Source organism: Mercurialis annua, linkage group LG5, assembly GCF_937616625.2.
Source record: "Mercurialis annua linkage group LG5, ddMerAnnu1.2, whole genome shotgun sequence".
NCBI lineage: Eukaryota > Viridiplantae > Streptophyta > Magnoliopsida > Malpighiales > Euphorbiaceae > Mercurialis > Mercurialis annua.
The window spans coordinates 45,406,834-45,426,693 of NC_065574.1; the positions used below are offsets into that span (position 1 = coordinate 45,406,834).

Below are 19,860 nucleotides of genomic sequence, written 5' to 3' on the forward strand. Positions count from 1 at the left end.
TTTAGGCTTGCTACGGGTTCCGGAGCTACCACTCCCGTTCCCTAGCGCCGGTTGCGGCTCAATAATTTTGGGTCGTGACAATGTTGGTATCAGAGCAGTTTGGTCCAGTTACCACTGCAAGTTTGTTTCAATGCTTGTTTGAGAGCAGTTTGGTCCAGTTACCACTGCTAGAGTTGTCTGATTGCTTGTTTGACCGGGAGTATTTGTCAGTAAGTATACCTAGGAACTACTGCAGCAAGAGTCAGACCGTGGTTGTCTGTAATTGTGTTATGTGTGCATTAGTAAGTGAATAGTATCTGTTTATACGGACGACTAAGGCAATTAAGTATGTGTTGCTTGTGCTAAGATATAGAAGGTGGTTACATGTTTGCAAATTATGAGCAATTGAGAGGGTTAAGTATTTGCTACTCGTGCTGCGATTGTTAAGTGATTATCTGCTTGCGAATTACGTGCAGCTGGATTAAATGCTAAATGTTTACAGCATTATATAAGCTGATTTTGGAATTGCGTGTGAAATGGGCTCAGATGGTCGCTTACGTTCGAAATTGTTTCTTTTCAGCATGTCTGGGCAAAACGGAGCTCAGTCGCATGCTGATGAAGAACGGGAGGAAGCGCCTCCTATATTTCAAAACGGGTTTCATAATGAAGTGGGCGAACCATCTGGGGTCCATCAGAATGGATTCCACGCAAATCATGGAGCATCGCCAGAAATATATCAAAATGGTTTTATGTCTGTGTCGGAGATAGGTAGTTCTTCCAGAAACAGAGTTAGAGAACATTCGCCGGAGATTGAATACAGCGAAGAAGAGGAAGAGGAACCGGAGGAAGACCCGGAAGAGGATCTTGAAGAAGATTCTGAGGAAGACCCTGAGGAGGATCCTGAAGAGGATCCAGAAGAAGAGTTAGAAGAAGAGGCAGAAGAGGAAAATCCTCAGGAAGAAGAGTATGAAGAGGAAGAGTTAGATGAGTTAGACGTTGAGGAATACAGAGGTGACTATTTCTGGTCAAGTGTGCGGAGATACCGCAACTTGAGGGAAGATGCGGACATAGCTAATGGTCAGGCGCAGATAGCCCTAAATCAGGTTAGAAGGCAAATGCGTTCTTTTTCTAGAGGGATGTTAACTGTAGGAGCGTACTCTACTGACTTTCTGCGGATGGCTGAAGGAGTCCCTAATCTGAACGAAAGCAATCGAACCATTAATCGTAGGTATGTCAGGGGTTTAGGACCTCAGTTTGATGAGCTGTATGAGCATGTGGACGAACATTTCAGCACGCTTACTACAATGGCCCGTAGAATTGAAACAGAGCATGAATGGTCGGGTGATCCGATACGACCTTATTACTTTAGACGTGAGTACCACCCAGATTACGTCAGTACGTCCTCCAGAACTACAACCAACCCTTATTTTGTGCAGAGAGGTGGACGAAACTCAGGTAGAACAGTTAGGGGCCGACATACAGGCATAGTTATTAGGGAACCTAACGTTCCGCGTCAGGCACCTCCAGGTATTAGTAATTTATATGCTTTGAGTAATTGTGTTTATGTGTTTGTATTATTGTGTTTATATATTTGCTGCATTGCATAGTAGAATGTCAGTAATAGATTTTGCCTTTAGGATAATACCTTAGACAGCGAGAACCTATAGGAAGCGTTGTAGTTGAACTCACGCGCCTAATATAAGAACATATAAACATAACTCACGAAAATAGTAATATAATATATACTACACAATACATTTGTAGCGAACGTAATTCCTATATTACGTTTTAAAATTTGAGGAAAGAGATGGATTGTGTACCGGGAGTCGATGTGAAACATCAGTATCTGCGTCTGTATATGACGTAAAAGAGAATGTTGCAGAAGTGGATATGATGATTACAGCAATAGAAAATTTTGAATTTAATTGAGTTATCGGAGATATGGAGAGAGAAGGAATGTAACAGAAGAACAGTCTGTAAATGACAGCAATACAAAAATTTGACAGCAATATAAAAATTTGAATTATACCCAATAAGTATAAAGAAAGCCGTTAATAGTCGCAGAGCGTATAATCTAGAGTAAGACTTACGATTCTATGATTTTTCAAAGTACAGTTGTGCTCAGACATCGCATACAACATTGCATAATCACAATAGGAATGCATAAAAGAATGATTTTCAAAATTTTAGATCATGCATCATATCTTTACAATGATAAAGAAAATGCGATTTTGAGCAACTCCTTGGTGATGAGAGATGTCATCACTCTGAGCAACAATTGTACTAACGATTTTAAATGATTAATGAAAAGTGGTTTAGAAAGAGCTGCGCAGCCAAAAGAAGTTTTAAAATCGTATTGTTTAGTAAGTAAACTCGGATGTAAAGCCCTGCGACAAATAATCAAAGATTCTTATTAAATAAGAATAAAAATTGTAAAAGAAACTCCAATAACAGAATAAAGCCATGTTAATAATTATTGCAACGAAGCTAGTGGAGCTAAAGAAGAATGTGAATAAGGACTTATCGCCGGAGAACATATGTAGATAGGCTGCAATGCACTGGCAATACTTAAAGATACGATATTTATCCTTATAATAAAACAAAGGATTAAATGACAGAGAGTCGTGTAAGGCAAAAAAAACGTAATATATACATAAGGATGATGTATGATTACTCTTATGATTGAGATAAACGAAGTAGCGATTGTAAATTGTAATTGAAGAGGAGAAATTAAAAGTATGAAGGGCAAAGGAGATGGTAATACGAGTGATGAATATCAAGTGATATTCAAAGGAGATATAACGTTATCAATATCAGTGATTAAGGATACAAAAGTAGAAAGAGAAAGGATACGAAATGACGAAGCATACGATTTTGCAAGATACGAAAGTTTAAATTAGATAGATCAAGAGAGATAATGATGCTATATGACTGATATTAAGTAAAGTTACTAATATCAGCATTAAGAGTCATAAGTTGCGTTAAGAGGAAGGAGAAAGGCACACGTATAGACATGTATTTCAGTAAATGTATGAATGGTGGATGATGTGAAGAAAAGTGTAAAGGTAAAATTCAAACACCTTCAGAACCTAATGAGGTAATTAGAAAAGTGAAAGTTTCAGAAATACGTCATAAGGATTGTCAGAATAGAATAGCAGCAATAGAACTGCAGCAATAGAACTGCTATAAACGAAGGAAAGACGTAACGAATATAACAAGTAAAAGACAAGACAAGAGTTGATACTAGTACAAAGAGATCAAGATATAAGTGCTAAGGAAACATAAAGCGTATAGGACGATAGTGAGTTGAAATTCTTCCTTGACTTTGGGAATTGTAAAGTAAATGGAGTATAAATATTAGAAACAATCGGAAAACCCTTCAAAAGAAGACGAGAGATAGAATAAGAAAGAAGTTAAATGAAGGTTAACTAACGAGAAGGATTCTCGAAATAGTTAGACTTAAAAGAAACATGCGAGATTCATATGAAGTTATTATAAATAAAGAATCGTAACATAAAGGAGAGACATTTTTGACTAACAAGTCAATTAATGACTCGAGAAGATTTTTAAGGATTAACTACAGGAAGTCAAGGGAGATAAGAATACGGATAGTATCGGTCAAAGAGAATGGATGTACAAGTTACACGATTAAATGTAACGTGAAGTGAAGCGTTGAAGATAACAGCGAATGATGAAGATTTACGATCGTCAGAACAGCCTGAAGTTCACGATAGCTTAATAAGCCAAAGGAAAGAGAAATGGTAGATAGTAAAGAGTGTATCAGGCTTAGCTATGTTAAGAGACAGTAAATGTGTTAGACGTGAAGTAAGATGAAGAATATTGATTGAGAAAGAACAAAATGTCAGCAATGATAGAACAGAGTGAGAAATAGCAAGAACCAGCCAAGAAAGGATAGTGATAGTTACAGACGATAGGAAAGATCATAACTGCAAGTTATGATTACAAGAGAAAATATTCATAGGAATATGAATAAAGTAAGTACGATATTAAAGATGGAATTGGCACGTCGTGACCATTCACGTATAAAGGAGATGAGTAATAACCCTATGGCTACTAAAGATAAAAGTGATGAAACGAGAAAACATTAGATTATGATTAATGACAACTAAGTGGCAATGATGTAAGGACTATGACATCAAGAGTACATCCAAGGACCATTCTATCTCGGAAAAAAATAACAGATGAGACGAAGGTACCAGTAAGAAAATTTTCAACGATGTAACAGCAAGCAACTATTAAGAGTGGAATAGACAATCGGTTAGCAACAAGTATGAAGTTATAACTGTGCATGGAAAACTAAGAGTTAAGTAAAAAGGAAAAGCTGTAATTAAGACGTATTAATGGATGTTAAAGAAACTGTAAGGATAAGTTAAGATTCCAACAAGTTTTATGAAAATTCGAGGACGAATTTTTATAAGGGGGGAAGAATGTAATACCCCAAAATAATTAGTTAGCTAATTGGACCACGTGTCCAGTTTTGAGTCGCAGAAGTGGTGATATTGGAAAGTTTTCCGATAAATAAGTTTTAAGTAGGTCGGTTTTGAGAAGTTAACTATGAGAAAATTAAGGTTTATATGTCAACTCTAAAGTTAGAATTGGAATTAAAAGGAAAAATGTCAAGAAAAGTCTAAAATGAAGTGCAGGGACCAAAGTGGTAATTTAGCCACTTTGTGACGAAAATAGAACTATTGGATTTTGACGGAAAAGTGTTATTATCGGGTTTTGTATTATTTATAGGATATAAATAATACGTATAAGTTGTAATAAAAGAGTTTAACGATTTAGCTATGGACTAAATCGTACGATTAAAAAGTTCAAAGGTTAACTTGTAACAAATAAAGAAGACAAGGATTAAAGTGTCCCTTTAGCCATGATATATAAGGATTTCCATATGAATGAAGAAATCAGAAGAAGGCTCCAGAAAGAGGAAAAAATTTGCCGATCGATTTCGTTTCGCCGCCGTTTCTCTGTTCGACGTCCGATTCAAGCGATTCAAGCGGCAATCTCTTCAGAATCTTGTCCTCTACAGATATTAAGCTTCGTTTCAAGGTAAAGTTCTTGAAATTTGGTGCTAAATTCGAAATAATGGGCTGTTTTGGGTTAGGATTGAGTTTAGGTTGTAATTTGACGATTTTGAGTTTATTTTGGCGTTTTTGAAGAAACCGTGATATGGGTATTGAGTGCGGGTGAATGAAGCATGTCGGAATGGAGGAAAAACCACGGAAAACGCATTTTCCGAGGCTGTGCACGTGGTACACGACCGTGTACCACGGGTGCACGAACGTGTACTGATGTACACGAACGCGCACCTAGCGAGGTACACGATCGTGTACTGAAGTACACGAACGTGTACTTCTCATGGTACACGAACGTGTACAATGAGTACACGAACGTGTACCCCTGAGGTGCACGAACGTGTACTCAGTTGCACGATCGTGCACCCGTCAAAACGCACAATGTGCACCCCAACTCGCCTCCACACGTATACAAACTGTAATTGACCTAGGTGTTTGACGTTTTGAGTAATTTGACTCTAAAAGACGGGTTTCGAACTTGGAGAATCGTTAATCTCGAGATTAGCTCGACGTTTTAGATAAATAATAATAATGGAAACGTCAAGGACGTTAAGCGATTCTCAATTATGAGAAATAGTATTCGCTAAGTCGTTTATACGACTAGAGGTATTGAATATGTAAATAAGTGTAAAACGAAACTAAAACCTAAAACTTAAAAGTATTATACGTATAAGAATGCGAGAATCACGTCTAACTATTAACTATTTATCAGACGTGTCAGCGAGTAGTGGAGTCAGTAGAGGCGGACTAGCGAGAGCATACTATCAGATTGATCATATCATTTCTTGGATTGCGGTCACTGTGAGTTGTACTTTTACTTTCATGTATTAAAACTATTTTATATATATATACTGTTTACACGCATCGCATTATATATAATTGATTGAATGTTATACGTTTATTTAATTTCTGTATATAAGAACTAGTATGCGATCCGAAGAAACTAGCTACCTATTGGGTGTCAATAGGCTGTGTGATCACCAGTATCGAGTCAGTCTAGTATGTTTGCATTGAGAAACGACTTGACACAGCTGGAAGCTAATGATGAATATGAAATTTATGATTGGGTTATGATTTAGATACGCAGAGTGAACTCGGCTACGGTGTAGCCTGGAAGTCCCCGTATCTAGTGGCTGGGCCACCAGCGAGTTGGACTCGCAATTGATATTTACGATTGGATTGAATGATATATGATTATTCGAGAGATGTGTCGCATGCTAGGATATTAGTTTCGTACGGATCAAATACATGGTTATATGTTTTATATTAACATTTTCTTGAGATGCGATGCTATGTTTTTATATTAATACTGTTAGTAAATGTCAACTCACTCAGTATTTCCCCAAATACTGACCCCTCACTTTTGATGTCTTTCAGGTGCTTAGTTTGTGGACTTAGCTAGAGGCCAATTTTGGAGTGCAGAAGTCATCTGTATATGTTAGTTTATGACTTATGTTAATGCTGCAGTAGTGGTCCTGTGTCAACAGAAGAGTAGCCTAGTCAGCAGTTTATTTTGATTGTATATATCAACTGCTGTATTTGTCTATATGCTTTTTGATAGGCTACGTACGTTGTATTTGATCCACGGCCCCAGATGCCAGTGAGATGTTTGAAACACTAACTGATGTATATAGTACCGCGAGGCCAGTTCGTACAGAGTACGGTAACTAGAGCCCGCGAGGTTTTGAAACAGTTAGTGTACATATTCGGTTATATGTTATATATATGTATATTTGCTTCCGTTGTTTGTTGTTATTTGTTTATATTATATTTACGAAAAATAAATTGTGATTTTAGGCTTGCTACGGGTTCCGGAGCTACCACTCCCGTTCCCTAGCGCCGGTTGCGGCTCAATAATTTTGGGTCGTGACACATCCTCTGTTCATTAAGTGGGTAATGGAATGTATCCAATCAGTCACTTACTCAATTCGTATCAATGGAGCAAGCCATGGATTCTTCCATCCAACAAGGGGTATCCGACAAGGGGACCCACTGTCACCCCTTCTGTATGTCCTCTGCTCTGAAGGGTTAACTCAAATCATTAACTCGGCAGTCCTTGCCAAGTCTTTGCAAGGGATTCGACTAAACTTCAGATGCCCAGTTATTACCCACCTATTGTTTGCCGACGATACAATTATCTTTACAAAGGTGACTCTGCCAGACATCTACAACATACAACAACTTCTAAACAAATACGGGAATCAAAGTGGTCAATTTATCAACTACCAAAAATCGTCGGTCCTATTCAGTACAAATGCCGATGCCTATCAGCGAAACCTATTTACAGAAATGCTTCGCATCCCCCAGCATTTAGTTCAGGAAAAATATTTAGGCCTCCCCTTCCAGATCCTGAGATCAAAGAAACAAACTTTCGCTAGTATCATTTCGATTATTTCAGGTAAATTACAAGGCTGGAAGGAAAAATTTCTCTCCTCTGCAGGAAAGGAGATTCTGATAAAGGCAGTAGCTACTGCTATCCCAATATATGCGATGATGTGCTTCCGATTACCAAAAGCGCTCTGCCTTCGAATACAGCAGCTTGTTCGTCAATTTTGGTGGGGTCAGAAAACTAATGAACACAAGCTAAGCTGGATAGCATGGAATAAAATGATACATCATAAATGGGAAGGGGGCCTTGGATTTAAAGACATTGAAATTTTCAACCAGGCCCTTCTTGCAAAACAATTCTGGCGAATCATGAACAACCCCCACTCAATCCTCTACCAAGTGTATCAGAGCAAATATTTCCCAACAACAACCATTCTCCAAGGTACTTTATCTGGCAGGCCTTCGTGGGGCTGGAGAAGCCTTCTCTGGGGAAGAGATCTTCTAATCCAAGGTTTGAGATGGCAAATCAATAATGGCAACTCACTTAATTGCTATATGGAGCCTTGGATACTTGGGGCATTTCCCTTTCTTCCAAGGAGAATTAACAACAATCAGACATCCGGTTTTCATCGCCAACCTTATTAACCCTAGTACCAAAAACTGGAGAACAAATTTAATTATGGAGACGTTTACCAGGGAAGACGCAACCAAAATTGTGTCAATTCCGTTACCATATTGGCCCCACGCAGACAAGTTGATATGGCATTACACACCGGATGGAAACTATGCGGTCAAATCGGGATACTATATCGCCCTGCACAAAGGGTTTAGAGAATATCAATCTCTAAACCCTCATCTATCTAAAAACGACTGGAAGCTACTCTGGAACCTGAAGATACCAAACAAAATTAAAATTTTTATTTGGCGGTGTCTGTATGACGGCCTCCCAACGGGTGCAGCTCTCTGTCACAGGCTTCAAATCCCCTCCGACTGCAAATTCTATGGCGAACATGAAACTCTCATGCATCTGCTTTTCTTATGCCCAGTGGCCAGACAGATATGGTTTCAAAGTCCACTTAATTTCCGATCATCGTGGGGAGTAACATCAAACTTTGCAAGCCACTGGCAAACCACGATAACTAGACTCCAGGAATTGGATCAACTCACAGACGCACTCCCACTGTATTGTTTCATACTCTGGCATTATATGGAAACAAAGGAATAACAGGATATTCCAAGATGCACAACCCTCAACTCCAGATACTATCCAACTTATCCTCGAGGATGTAGAAGAATTCCAGCAGTCCCAGGTTACTTTGGATACTACTAGTCGATGTATATCCCATGTGCAGCAGAGGCAATTGAATATCAGGGGTACACCCCCGGGATTTCTGAAGCTCAACTATGATGCTGCTGTAAATATACAACAGAAACATGGTTTTGTTGGCATTGTAGCTAAAGATGACCAAGGCTTGCCGAAGGGTAATTTTTTTGCTATATTTCAATTTATCTGGGATCCAGGCATTCTCGAGATGTTGGCTCTTAGGGAGGCGATGAACTGGGCAGTTTCACGTGGCTGGACTAGAGTCCTTTTTGAAGGTGATGCTCTTCAAGTATCCAACATTGTCAACTCAAGACGATGTGTTGTAGCATCACTACATGGTATTTGTCAAGACATCTGGCATCTTCAAAATTCCTTCGCAGAGGTCTCCTTCCTCTATGTTCCACGGATCCAGAACTCCTACGCTCACAGATGAGCCCAACAAATCAAACATAGTATCCTCACTAATTAGTCTTCATGCCTACCTTTACTTTTGTTTAGTTTTGTGCTTTGTAATGCTTTTTTCATAATATACATCCGTTAAAAAAAATTAAAAATTTTCGTTCTCTCTTTACAAACAAACCCTCTCCTTTTTCTTTACATAATACTAAAACCATAGTTTTGAAGAAATGGTTTTAACCTTTCAACTGGAAGACCATTTCCCCCACCTCCTCCGTTATTTCAATCTTTTTTTTAATAGAACTCCATATTTGGAAGACCCTTTTATCTTAAATGATGAAAAGATCCTATGTCCGAGAAGGTGGTTTTGGTGGCCGGAAAACCATTACTATCTCTTATCTAATAGTTTCTTCTCAAAAATCTATTGATGAAATTTTTATTCTTTTTTCTTGTTTTAGTTTGAAGATTTTTCAATCCGATTAAGATATTTGAAAGATTTTTTAATTGGATTAAGATCTCAAACTTAAAACACTAGTCTTTAATTTTTTTTAACTTTGAGTTATTTTAATAATGTTTTTATGATGTTTTTTCTTGTCTTATTAGATAATTTTTGGCTTATAATCAACTATGACACTCCAACTCAGACACTCCGCTAATCAAGACCCCTGAACTAAATTTTGGCCCGCTAAACCGTCTAAACTTCACTTAATGATCACCTATGGCACTTTTGCCCCAAAACCGCCGCAAAAAACCGCCCCAAGTTATTTTTTTAAAAATGCCCAAAATACGCCTAAAGTCAATAAGAAAAATCAACCAACCAAATCTAAAGTCATCCACCCAACCAAATCAAACATAACTCATTCATCCAACCAAATCATACCTAAATCACCAATCCATCCAATTAAATCATACCACTCAATCGATAACCATCACCCACCGCCGCCAGTTTTTCCGACCACCACCGCCCATCGCCCGAAGATTTTTTATCCAAATAATAAATTTATATCTTTTGATTCTAAAATATTAAATAAATATTTTTTTTAATTTTAATAATTTTTTTTTCAAATTGATCCAGTGAACAGACTCCATCGTGGTGGGTCTGTTCATTGGAGTAGACCCACCGTCTTGGGTCTGCTACAAAGTAGCATCTGCTACTCTGTAGCAAGCCCACCGGCGGGTCTACTACTAGCAGACCCTCCGGCGGGTCTGTTACAAAGTAGCAGACCAACCGCCGTGGGTTTGCTATAAAGAGCAGACCCACCACGGTGGCTCTATTCACCGGAATTTTTTTTAAAAAAATAATTGTTTTTAAATTTTTATATTAAAAATAACTATTTATTTAATTTATAAAAATTGAAAAATAATTATTTATTTATTATTTAAATGAATTTAGATTTGATTATATTATGTTTGATTGGGTTGGGTTATGTTTGATTTGATTAGGTGGGTAATATTAGGTTTGGTTAGATTGAGTTAGTATTGGTTTGTTTGTTATTCTTATAGATTGGAAGGGTATTTTGGTCAAATTACGCCAAAAGTGCCATAAGTGATTATTAAGTGAAGTTTAGCGGGTTTAGCGGGCCAAAATTTAGTTCAGGGATCTTGGTTAGCGGAATGTCTAAGTTGGAGCGTCATAGGTAATTATAAGCCATAATTTTTATATCTATATTGAAGATGAGATTTGAAAAGTTTGAAATTTCAAGAATCGAGCGATTTCAAAATCGTATTTTTAATTTGGAACAATTTTTTTATTTGGTTAACCTTTTGATGGTTTGAAAAGTCCTATTTGATGACTGTTTTTACATTTCTCATTATATTATTTCCATGGTTCACTCAATTTGTTGAGAAATCATTCATCTTTACAATTTTCATTATCAGTAATGGAAATTTTAGCTTTTAACAAAAAAATATTAATAATCAATCAACATAACATTAGTAATCTAAATAGTATATATCCGGCTAATAATCACCCATGTCCCCTCACTTTTTCCTCAAACTTCACTAAACCCTATACTTTCAAAACAGTCACTAAACTCTCTAACCTTTGTTGCGACGCCGTTCACGGTCCTTATGGATAAAACTACCCTTTATTTTTTGGCGGCTGTGATTTGTTTTTTTTTTTAAATTTGCGGCGCCACATGTCATTTGACACGTCATTTAATGTCAAACAAAAATTGGAACACCCAAAGTACCCCCTAAAAGAATTAAACCAAAACAAAATTCCACCACACTCAATCAAACCCAACCGACCGGTCAACCTATTTACCACCGACCGTCGCCCGCCAACCTGAACCACTGACCAAACTCATCTGTTCTTGAAGAACAGATGTGTATCTGTTCTATGAGAAGACGAGCTGTTGCTCGTCTTCTCGGGTGAGAAGACGACGAGTTTGGTCGTTTTTTCATCCGAGAAGATGACTGGAGGCGGAAGTTGCGTTTCGGTCATTGGGTGGTTTGAATGGGATGATTTGATTTGCTTTTTTATTTTTATTTTTAATTAAATTTTAATAGTTATAGGGGTGTTTTGGGTATTTCACTTTTTTATATATTTGGCCACATGTCAGCTGACACGTGGCGCCGTCATTTTTGTTTTTGACAATTAGGGAGGGGGGAGCGTTTGTGGGAGGATTTGAACCCACGACCTTGGCATTTGCTGCCCAGCGCTTATACCATTTGAGTTACAGCTTGTTGGTATTTTTTTTATTTTTTTTAGAATTACAGCCGCAAAAGAAAAAACGGTACTGAGGGGTATTTTTATCCATAAAAATTATGAATGAGCGCCGCCACAAAGATCAGGGAGTTTAATGGCCGTTTTTAAAATACAAAAAATTTAATGAAGTTTGAGGTAAAGATGAGGAGGGCATGGGTGATTATTAGTCTATAAATCCATCAATAAATGGTATATCATAGCACTAGAATTTAGAACCCATCATTCTTTTCACATAAAGAAATGAAGAATGTTATTTTGGCAAATACATGTTTATGTTTGTCAATTGATACATAATCATATATATAATTATGGCTTAACCCATTATCAGAATCTGGATTTTAAAGTTTTTGCACATAAAATCTTATATTAAAATATCCCATCATTAAATCTTTCTAATTTTATTTTATCTTTAACATAAATCCTTATATTACATACGCCGTTAATAAATATAGAAATTCATTTTTATAATTTGATATAATAATGATTAAGACCTTGCACTTTTAATTTATATAAATAAGATTCCTGTATTTTTATTTTATAAAAACGAAATTTCTGTAATTGTTTTTGTAAAAATAAAAACCGTTATTTATTTTATAGTTATATATATTTAAAAAATATATAATTTATTTAATCAAATTATACAAGATGTTGATGCAATTTAATTAATTTTTTTTATAAATTTAAATTAACAATTAGGATAATTATATTTTTTTAAAAAAAATTTAACTAAATCTTTTTAAAATTAACATCCTATTCTTTTATAAAATTATAGTAATGATTACTTTATCAAAATAAAAATGATTTAAATATTAGAAAATATATTATTATTGAAATATTTTTTTAACTTAATAAATATTTTATTAATTATATTATTTTATTTAAATCTAAATAATAATAATTTAAACATTTAATAAGAACAATTTAAATATTCAATAATACAATAATTAAAAGATATTAATTTTGATATTATTATTGAAATATAATAAATTCATAGTCATTAAAAATATAAGTTTTAATATTACTTAATATAATAAATTCATAACCATTGACTTTATGTACGATGACATAGAATTAAAAAAAAAATTATTTCGAATTTTAATAGTATTTTTGTAATTTGTCAACGACGTAGAAATTAAAAAAGAAAATAGTAAAAATAAGTAAAAAATATTTAAACTAATCGAATAATCACATGATATTACTTCTTATACATGTAATTTTTTTTTTATATTTTAACAATGAAAAATGAGTTTGTTTCTTTTTAGTGATGCTTATAAAATACATAAATTTAATGTACTTTGATGATATTAAATGAATGCTTAATTGCTTAAAAATATATTTTAGTGTTTTAGAAATTTAATACAAACTTCCAGTTTTGACAATTTTGGACACCAATTTTCAGTTATTGCAATTTTATACACAGATAAATTTTCCGTTTGAAAGATATCGATATGGACGCCAAACAGTGTTTATTTTTGTGTACACACCAACGGTTTATCTCCCGGTGCTTAGAATTACAAAAAAAAATGATATTTTAAGTATTAAATAGCTAAAATTGAAAGTTCTTGTTAAAATTGAAAAACACGATAAAGTTCATAATTTTTAAATCAGTTGAGCCTTAAAATGAATTTTTAAATAATATATAAAAAACATCGATTTTAGTTTAAATTGTGGGGGCATATTTATATATATATATATATATATATATATATATATATATATATATATATATATATATATATATATTTTCTAAAATTAATATATTGTGTGAGAAGTTAAATAAGTAAAAATTACGTGTAATGAAAAAATAGTTAAGAAATGTTATAAGTTAAAATTGTATAGTTTATGGGTTAAATAGAATAAAATTAAAATTGTTTTTTTACATGTCAGCGCGTGTGTCATTCATGAATAATTTGAGGAGTTAAATAAAATAAAAAGTTAATAGGTCTAATAGAAAACATAAAAAGTTTAGAGATCTATAATAGAATATAAGTGGTATAATTTAGAAATTAAATTATGGATTAAGCCAAATTAGGTCATTAGAAAAAATTAAACTAATATGCGTTACTTACCTAGCTACTATTTTTATCTGATGCGCTTACTCTTGTAAAGGGGTTTTCAATGTGGTTAAAGAATTCAGATTAGGACTTCATAAATATTACCATGGGCATGGGTAGAAAATAAAGTTTCTAGCTTTCTGCACATTAGAAAAATTTAGAGAGACGGACAAAAAAATAATTAACAATAAGAAGGAATAAAGAGAATATGTATTAACTAAGAAAAATTATTTCACAACCGTTGAGCTATGTCATTCGTACAACAAATTAATGCTATGTTAGTTATAATATGGAAAAATAATAATTAAAATATTAAAAAATAATTAAAAACTTTTCCATCACAAATGTTCATATGACATGACATAACCACTGCATGAGATAAATACTCACTAACTAAGCGTAGAAGAAAATGGAAAATATTGTCAAAGAAAAAGAAAAATAGAAAAATCATTGGTAGTAAAAATCACACAAAGTATTTCTTTTGATCTGTTTAATTTGCAGTGAGGGTAAAATTCGAATTTCATTAGGGACCAAATGTAATAAATTAACAAATGCTCAGAGAAGGACATTGTTGAAGGACACAAATTAATGTAAAAAACTGAAGTTTCAAATATTTTAATTGGGAAAATATATATATTAATGAAATATTATGTATTTTAAGAAAATACTATGTTTTTTTCAAAATTATTCCTATTTGGAATAATAAACATTTCATGTCATTGTATTTACTATTTGTACAATTGTACCTCACTCTTTTTATTAATTTGCAAGAAAGGTTCATGATTTTTTTTTAAATAAAAAATATAAATATTTTTGATTGTCAAGACTATGAGTATTTTGCAGATAGAGTATTTAAGAAATAACTGATACATACCTTTAATAGTTTAAGATTTAATATGGTGTGACATTTTGTCATTCACCAAATGCAATACCATACTGCATTGTTAGCTTATTAAACACATATTAATTAATATATACCATGAGCTAGCTAATCCTTTTATACTAGCCCATATTAAAATACTATAATGCCCCCAACTGAATAAGTTCGTCCCTGTGTCCTTTCCTGACAACAGAAAACAGATATAATCCTTATATATACAATGCCAGATTAACTGTTATTTGGAATAACAGATCTAAAAATTAAAATTAGAGCTAAAGAAAAAGGAGAATGTTAGTGCAGCAGAAAATAAATAAGAGAAAAGAAAAGAATCACACAAGATTTTTTACGTGGTTCGATCAATGCGATCTACTCCACGGCAGAGAGAGAATTTATTCTATATGTTTTTTGTGAGTTTACAATAGGGTCATCACCTCTATTTATAGTGAACCCTTAAGACACAATTTAAGTCCTAATCCAATAAGGAACTAGACTATAAATCCTAAAAGGAAAACAATGCTAAACAAAGGATTAAGTATCCTAATCTAAATAGGAACAATATATCCTAATCCAAATAGGAACAATATGAGCCATAACTCAACAATCTCCACCTTGGCGAATACACCCAACAAGATTAATCTTGAAACCTTCTTCAGCAAATCACAAAGGCCACCAAATTGCATCACAGAATAAACTCTCCACCTTGACTTAAAATTACTCCAAAGTCAAAGTTAACCAAGACCAACTCTCTCTCTGCCATCCATGCCCCTTAAGGGCCTCATGCACTGCGTACATTAACCAAGTCATATGCTTCTCTACTCTGCACTGCCTCTTTATACGACTGCGGCTCATCGGAATCAATGATCTCACTTATTGCCAAAGCATAAGCCATAGGATTAGTATCAACCGTATCAACACAATCCACATATCTCATTGGTGTTCTGATTTGCCTTCTTCCTCTCCTTATTGCTATACTATCTTCTACCACTTCTTCATTAGGCTCGTTTATAGGATCAGTAGTAATCCTATTTGGAGCTACAAACTCCACCTTCTGGCTAGCACCCAGATCAGTTTTTCCTGCAAGATCACCAAGTTCCTCTTTCTGGCCAAACATAGTAGATTCATCAAAGGTTACGTCTCTACTAATAATCAGTTTTGGAGTTCTATCCATCTCTGTGCACCACAGTCTGTACCCTTTAACTCCAGTCGCATATCCTAGAAATATGCATTTCATTGCCCTCGCCTCAAGTTTACCATCATTAACATGAGCATAGGCAACACAACCGAAAACACGCAAGCCAGAATAATCAGAGGGTTTACCATACCATACCTCTTGAGGTGTCTTCAAATCAATTGCAGTAGATGGCGATCTATTCACCAGATAACAAGCAGTGTTAACTGCTTCAGCCCAGAAACGCTTTGGAAGACCCGCGTTTAATCGCATGCACCGAGCACGTTGTAGTAGTGTTTGGTTCATCCGCTCTGCAACCCCATTCTGCTGTGGTGTGTACCGTACAGTGTGATGCCTCACTATACCTTCCTTTCTACAGAAGTCATCGAATGGTGCATTGCAAAACTCTAACCCGTTGTCCGTTCTGAGTGTCTTGACCTGTTTTCCAGTATGTTTTCAACCATGGTCTTCCACTCCTTGAACCGCCCAAACACTTCATCCTTCGATTTCAGAAAATACAACCACACCTTTCTCGAGTAGTCATCGATAAAGGTCACAAAATATTTGAGTCCCCTGTGGGATTCAACCCGAGCAGGACCCCATAAATCCGAGTGAATATAATCCAGGATGCCTTTAGAAGTGTGCCTTCCAGAAGTGAATTTCACCCTGCGTTGCTTGCCAAGAATACAAGTTTCACAGAACTTCAGCTTCCCCATTTCCGCTCCTTCTAACAACCCTTGTTTACTCAATATGGATAGCCCCCTCTCACTCATGTGACCTAACCTTCGATGCCACAACTCGGTTTTACCATCATGTACTTCCAAGGATCGAGCAACCGCCACAGTTCCCACCACTGCACTCCCTGTGAGAATATAAATGCTGTGTTGTAGCACACCCTTCATCACAGTCAATGCACCTTTAGAAATTCTGATCTGTCCATCTCCACCTGAGTGGTTGTACCCTTGCTTGTCAAGTGTACCCACAGAAATCAAGTTCTTCCGCAGTTCAGGAATAAACCAAGCATCAAATGTTCTAACCATACCATCATACATCTTGATCTGAACAGAACCACTACCCTTGACAGCAAGCTCCTTATCATTCGCCACCTTTACAGTGCCATTCCACTCCTTGAAAGAATTAAACAATTCCTTTCTAGAAGACATATGATAAGATGCACCAGTATCTAGGACCCAGGTACTATCAGAACTTGATGTACTCACAGTCAAAACATCACCGCTTTCTTCCTCATCAGAACTCTCCTGTACCACAGCTGCATTAGCATTACCGCTTGATTCCTTGTTTTCGCCACCCTTTTTCAGCTTCGGACAATCTCTTCTAAAGTGCCCCTTCTCCTTGCAGTGATAGCATCGTCGTCCATTAGACTTCGATTTGGAACCCGACCTGTTTCCTTTCCCACCATCTCTCTCATGACTCCTGCCCCGACTCACCACAAGACCAGAAACCGATTCCTCCTCATTAGAGTTAGAGACCTTTTTCTTTAGTTCTTTGGATTGCAAAGCATCCTTTACATCACTAACAGAAATCGAATCTCTACCATATAACATTGTATCAACAAAGTTTTCATATGAACTGGGCAAAGAACATAAAAGAATGAGGGCTTGATCCTCTTCTTCAATCGAAACACCAACACCTTGTAAATCTATAACAATTCGATTGAAGTTATTAACATGATCTCTTACCTGAGTATTTTCCGTCATCCTCAATGTATACAAACGTTGTTTCTGATACAACCGGTTTGTAAGAGATTTCTTCTGAAACTTGCTCTCCAACGCTCCCCATAAAGCATCAGCAGTTCCTTCACCGATAACCTCTCTCAACACCTCATCAGAAAGACTCAATAGAATCGTACTATGTGCCTTTGACATAATATCTGCCTTCTCTCCCACAGACAAACCTTCCGGTAAATTGTTTTCTCCTCCTAACGCCGCTACGCATCCTTGTTGAACCAAAACAGCCTTCATCTTGACTTTCCACAAAGTAAAGTCATTCGAACCATTGAATTTCTCAATATCGAATTTATGAAGCGACATCTTCAATCAACAAAATACCTAGAATCTCAGATTTGAAATCTAGGCTCTGATACCACTTGTTAGCGCAGCAGAAAATAAATAAGAGAAGAGAAAAGAATCACACAAGATTTTTTACGTGGTTCGATCAATGCGATCTACTCCACGGCAGAGAGAGAATTTATTCTATATGTTTGTTGTGAGTTTACAATAGGGTCATCACCTCTATTTATAGTGAACCCTTAAGACACAATTTAAGTCCTAATCCAATAAGGAACTAGACTATAAATCCTAAAAGGAAAACAATGCTAAACAAAGGATTAAGTATCCTAATCTAAATAGGAACAATATATCCTAATCCAAATAGGAACAATATGAGCCATAACTCAAAAGAGAATATAATAGAAAATATGAAATTGTATTGTATTGTATGTTTTGTAGCTGAGTTGAGCTTGTTTTTATTGGCTGGAACACTTTGGAAACATATCTGTTTTATTTCAGTTGGATAAGATTTTCTTTTGTAGTTATACCATAACTACATTGTCCACCTGTCTTCTTTTATTCTATAGCTCCAAGCCAATAAAGTCCCAAACTTAAAAAAAACTATTCATAATGTTCTTGTTTTATTTCATCAAACTATTTAACAACTCCATTCATAGATTCCAAATCTCTGTTTATAGTTTAATGGATGCGTTCTTCTTTTATGCCAATAAATTGACTCCCACTGAAAATTCGAATTCGAAACTTATGGTATAGATGGCAATGCTATATGCAAAATTAATGTTATTATAAATTTCAAAATGCATATAAAAATATATTCACCTGATTATTTCATTAGGGTTTGAGTTCAGCGACCTAAACTGAGTGCAGCCTCGACGTCCAGTCTCCATGCAAACCCTCCACACTCCATTCTCCAAACATCACACGGCACCAATCTTGAACTATTTTTACTCTTCTCTTTGTCATCCATTGTTATGTAATACTGTAACCTAACCCAGCACGTAAATGCCGAGCTGTAAACATACGGCGTCAGCTTCTCTTTCGTCACCAACCACACTATTATTTCCATCAACGACGACGACTCTGTTGTCATCATCATCATCCTTTTATAAGCTCCGTTAATCCACTTCACTGTATCAGATCCGTCTGATATAAATCCAGGACACGTGCTGTCTTCTAGATTCTTCAACCTTTCCATGTCCGTACAACCTAACCCTCCTCCTTCATATGCGTCTGTCACGCATTCAACCGTCACCCATGACTCTACAACCACCTTCTGTCTCCGATCAGAAGTATTCAGATCAACCATCGATGGCTGCTTTAACTTAAGCTCTATAGCTTCGTCTTGATTATTATTATTATTGTTATTCAGTTGGTTGCACCAAGATCTCTCTCTTTCAGTCGAATAATCACTCGTCTCAGGCAACAATTGAAGCGTTACCGTCTTGTTAAATCCACCGTCTTCTCCGATCTCATTTTGTTTACCTTTTTCTTGATCCGATGAGGATGATGATGATGCTAAGCAAATCTTTTTCCGAGTTCTTCTCAGTGATCTATTATTCTTACAAACCCTAACATATTTTCTCTTCTTTCTTCTTTTCGAAACTAAAACACTGTTGTTCTTCAACGAAGAGTGATTAGAATCCAAACCATTAGCCGGTTTCGGAGCAATTGGCCGGAACCGGAGCATCATCTGGTTAAACATCGACTTATCCTGCGCACCACCTGCATAATTTATCACGCGCCACCCATCTCCGCCGTCCATTTCTGCTTCCTATCTCTCAGTACAGATATTCCTTTTTGGTTTCTCTCTCACTTTTTAAGGACGGGAGCTCAGGCGATAATCGAAGGGGCAGTAGAATAATGAAGGTGTGAGAGGTTAACACGTGTCTAGGGCA

The 19,860-nt window shown here is 35.7% G+C and overlaps 2 protein-coding genes across 2 annotated transcripts; one reads left to right on the forward strand and one right to left on the reverse strand.

Annotated features, from left to right (window-relative positions):
- The first annotated feature begins 8,082 nt into the window (after positions 1-8,082).
- LOC130015554 (uncharacterized) lies at positions 8,083-9,160 on the forward strand. The gene is made up of 2 exons (XM_056105906.1): positions 8,083-8,528; positions 8,623-9,160. The coding sequence occupies exons 1-2, from the start codon at positions 8,083-8,085 to the stop codon at positions 9,158-9,160; spliced, it is 984 nt and encodes a 327-aa protein (XP_055961881.1).
- A 5,578-nt stretch (positions 9,161-14,738) lies between these two features.
- LOC126682451 (uncharacterized) lies at positions 14,739-19,742 on the reverse strand. The gene is made up of 2 exons (XM_050378151.2): positions 18,785-19,742; positions 14,739-14,950 (listed from the first exon to the last, which is right to left on the reverse strand). The coding sequence occupies exon 1, from the start codon at positions 19,725-19,727 to the stop codon at positions 18,810-18,812; it is 918 nt and encodes a 305-aa protein (XP_050234108.1). The 5' UTR covers positions 19,728-19,742; the 3' UTR covers positions 14,739-14,950; positions 18,785-18,809.
- Between the last annotated feature and the right edge of the window lie 118 nt (positions 19,743-19,860).

What these genes read in the sequence shown, in the direction of transcription:
- LOC126682451 (XM_050378151.2), bottom strand. Translation starts at nt 19,727, where the DNA reads ATGGACGGCGGAGATGGGTGGCGCGTGATAAATTATGCAGGTGGTGCG.
- LOC130015554 (XM_056105906.1), top strand. Translation starts at nt 8,083, where the DNA reads ATGGAGACGTTTACCAGGGAAGACGCAACCAAAATTGTGTCAATTCCG. An exon ending in TCAAACTTTGCAAGCCACTG is followed by an intron (nt 8,529 to 8,622) that starts GCAAACCACGAT and finishes ATGGAAACAAAG; the next exon opens with GAATAACAGGATATTCCAAG.